The sequence below is a fragment of the Vigna radiata genome, unplaced genomic scaffold (genome assembly GCF_000741045.1).
Source record: "Vigna radiata var. radiata cultivar VC1973A unplaced genomic scaffold, Vradiata_ver6 scaffold_153, whole genome shotgun sequence".
Taxonomy (NCBI): Eukaryota; Viridiplantae; Streptophyta; class Magnoliopsida; order Fabales; family Fabaceae; genus Vigna; species Vigna radiata.
Window position 1 is genome coordinate 879,892 of NW_014542917.1, and position 2,670 is coordinate 882,561.

Genomic DNA, 2,670 nt, shown 5'->3' on the forward strand with positions numbered 1-2,670 from the left:
AACACACCAGTTCACGTGTGTAGGTGACAAACATTCATCTTGCACAACCACACAAATGAGTGATATGACAAGTTGCCACTAGAATACATGTACAGATGTGAACTGATATGTGTCCTTTTGATGTTTATAGGCATCAATTTATTTTTATTTTTTTTTTTTTTTTTTTTTTTTTACTTTTAGATGTATGTTATTCTCTTAAAAAATGAAAACTGGTGATTAATTATTTTTAGAGATAAAGACTATTTATCATAGTTTTGGTTTTTAAGTACACATTTTCTAGAGTTCATTTTTTATGTATTATCAGTGTAAAATGTTTACACTGTCAGCTAATCAGAAATCATCATTTGCATAAATTTTAAGATAACTATAGTAAAAGTCAATAAATTTATCATACATATCAGTGTATAGTTAGATGAATCTTTTACACATTCAGTTCATTCACTATTTACTCTCTCTTTTTTATTCAAACATGACAACAGTTTCATTGTCTTCATACTCACTAGTTTTACCTTTTTTTTGTTGTTGGGCTGAGAACAGATAATAGCAGGGGACCCAGAGAATGTGACAGAGACATGGATGAGTAATGTGTATAGTTTTGGGATGGTAATTTGGGAGATGGTAACTGGTGAGGCAGCATACTCTTCATTTTCACCTGTTCAAGCAGCAGTGGGCATTGCTGCATGTGGCCTTAGACCAGAAATCCCAAAAGACTGCCAACAAACTCTAAAATACATTATGTCAAAATGCTGGAACAACGCCCCCTCCAAACGCCCTCAGTTCTCTGAAATCTTAGCCATATTGCTGCGACCAAACTGCAACAACAGATAAACTTCCACATATAGCAAGTTCATGGACAAGGAAATGATATGTCCATGGATAAACGTGACATGTGTCCCCCTTTTATGGCAGTAATGAAGATGTAAATTTTCTGCTTTTCACAATCTTGTATTTACTGTCATCTCTTGATGACAAATCCAAATGTCTTTGTCATCATAATCACACTGCTTTCCATTTCATGATTGTCTGAAAATGAAAATATATTACAATAGAGAAAACAAAAACCAAGTACTGATATTTTTTACTCAGTAAGTAGTTCAAGATAAAAGTAAGTTAAACTAGTTTTACTTCGGATGATGTATATGGATTAACATTTGGTTACTTTCAGCATGAAATATTTTTTTTCAAATACGAAACCTTACTTAAAATTCAGACATGAGTACCCTTTTTTATGCTGTTTTTCTTAATTTTAAAGTTAGTTCTTATCTTGAACGTTTGAATAATGAAAGCTGATGCTACTTATTACCATCGAGTTTTTCCTATTGCAACGAGGTTAACATTTATGAGAGGTTATCTAGGAGCATTATGTCGTGAAAAGTAGGATAATGTTGTGAGGAAAATGCTTTCTGGGGCCTGCTAATGGTCATTTTTGTTGGTTCTTCCTTTGTTTGTTCTTCCTTTGTTTTTTCTGCAGTGGCTATCCAAAGGGTATCAAAAAGGGGTCCCTTTTGATTTTGTGTTTCTTTAGTGGTGAAATAATCTAACCCTTTAAAGAACGAAGTGACGTGTTTCTTGCACAGTGATATTTACACATATCTGTTCCCATGGTTGAGCCTATTGAGGGAAAAGTTGAAATGGAATTGCTCTGTAGAACATGAACCAGATTCCTCAAATTACTAAATTTTTCTACTATTTTTGTATGCATGAACCTGAAATCTTGTGCATGGGACAAAACATTTCTTTACACAGCGATTAGGAATTTAGGATAAAGAATCTATTAACAATGTCAAAATACTCTTTTTCTTTTTTAATGTATGAAAGATTTATGAATATGTGAATCTATTCTATTCATATAAATTGCGAATGTGGATTTATAGTGGAGTGACGGATTCGGCTTAGGGGGAAGATATTTTTAATTTATAGAGGTAAGCTTTATTCCTTTCAATTTTTTTATAGTTTGCTATATTAGATGAGAAAGTTGTCTACCTTCAATGCTAAAGTTGTCTATAATATTTTTTATGGTTAGAATAATTTATTAAATTTGCAATTTTATAAGTACTGGTTTAAGTTTATATGAATTTAACTTCATATTTTATATCATCTATTCTCTTAAGTTTTAAGTAGAAAATGTTCAAGTGCTCCAGATTTAGTAACCTTTTCCTCGCATTTTCATTTATTTACACACTTTCATTCCATTTGTTTTTAGTGTTTTAATTTTCATCTCCATATTATTATTTATGAGAATTATAATGATTTTTTAAATTATTTTATGCAAAACAATAAATATTTTTTTCTTAGCTTTGTTATATCACTTTTCAATACAAAATTTTCAATATTACTATATATATGTAACATCCTATCTTAATAATATAAAACTACTAAAATATAATGTTATATAGATGGTAACTTACAAGAAACTTTTCAAAATTATTGAGAAAGGATATCTTACACTCGAGGAATAAATTATATCAATGTTGTTGCTTCACCCTCCACTTCACGCTAAGACGATCAGAGAAAACCCCTCCCTAAGCTCAAAATTTAAGGTGATCATTGCAAAAGAGAAACATAAACAAACAAACAAAGACAAAAATAAGGATAAACTAGTATGAAAAAAAGTATCACATAATATTTAAATTCTCATATATATATATATATATATATATATAAATTAAA

General features: G+C 30.0%; 1 protein-coding gene across 1 annotated transcript in view; it reads left to right on the forward strand.

Moving 5' to 3' along the window:
* The window catches only part of LOC106752663, a 4,914-nt gene extending 3,935 nt beyond the window's left edge, over positions 1 to 979 (forward strand). Inside the window, exon 3 of the mRNA XM_014634395.2 lies at positions 538 to 979. Coding sequence (XP_014489881.1) covers positions 538 to 828 — 291 coding nt within the window. The 3' untranslated portion in view covers positions 829 to 979. The remainder of the gene's footprint in view (positions 1 to 537) is intronic.
* The last annotated feature ends 1,691 nt before the right edge of the window (positions 980 to 2,670 follow it).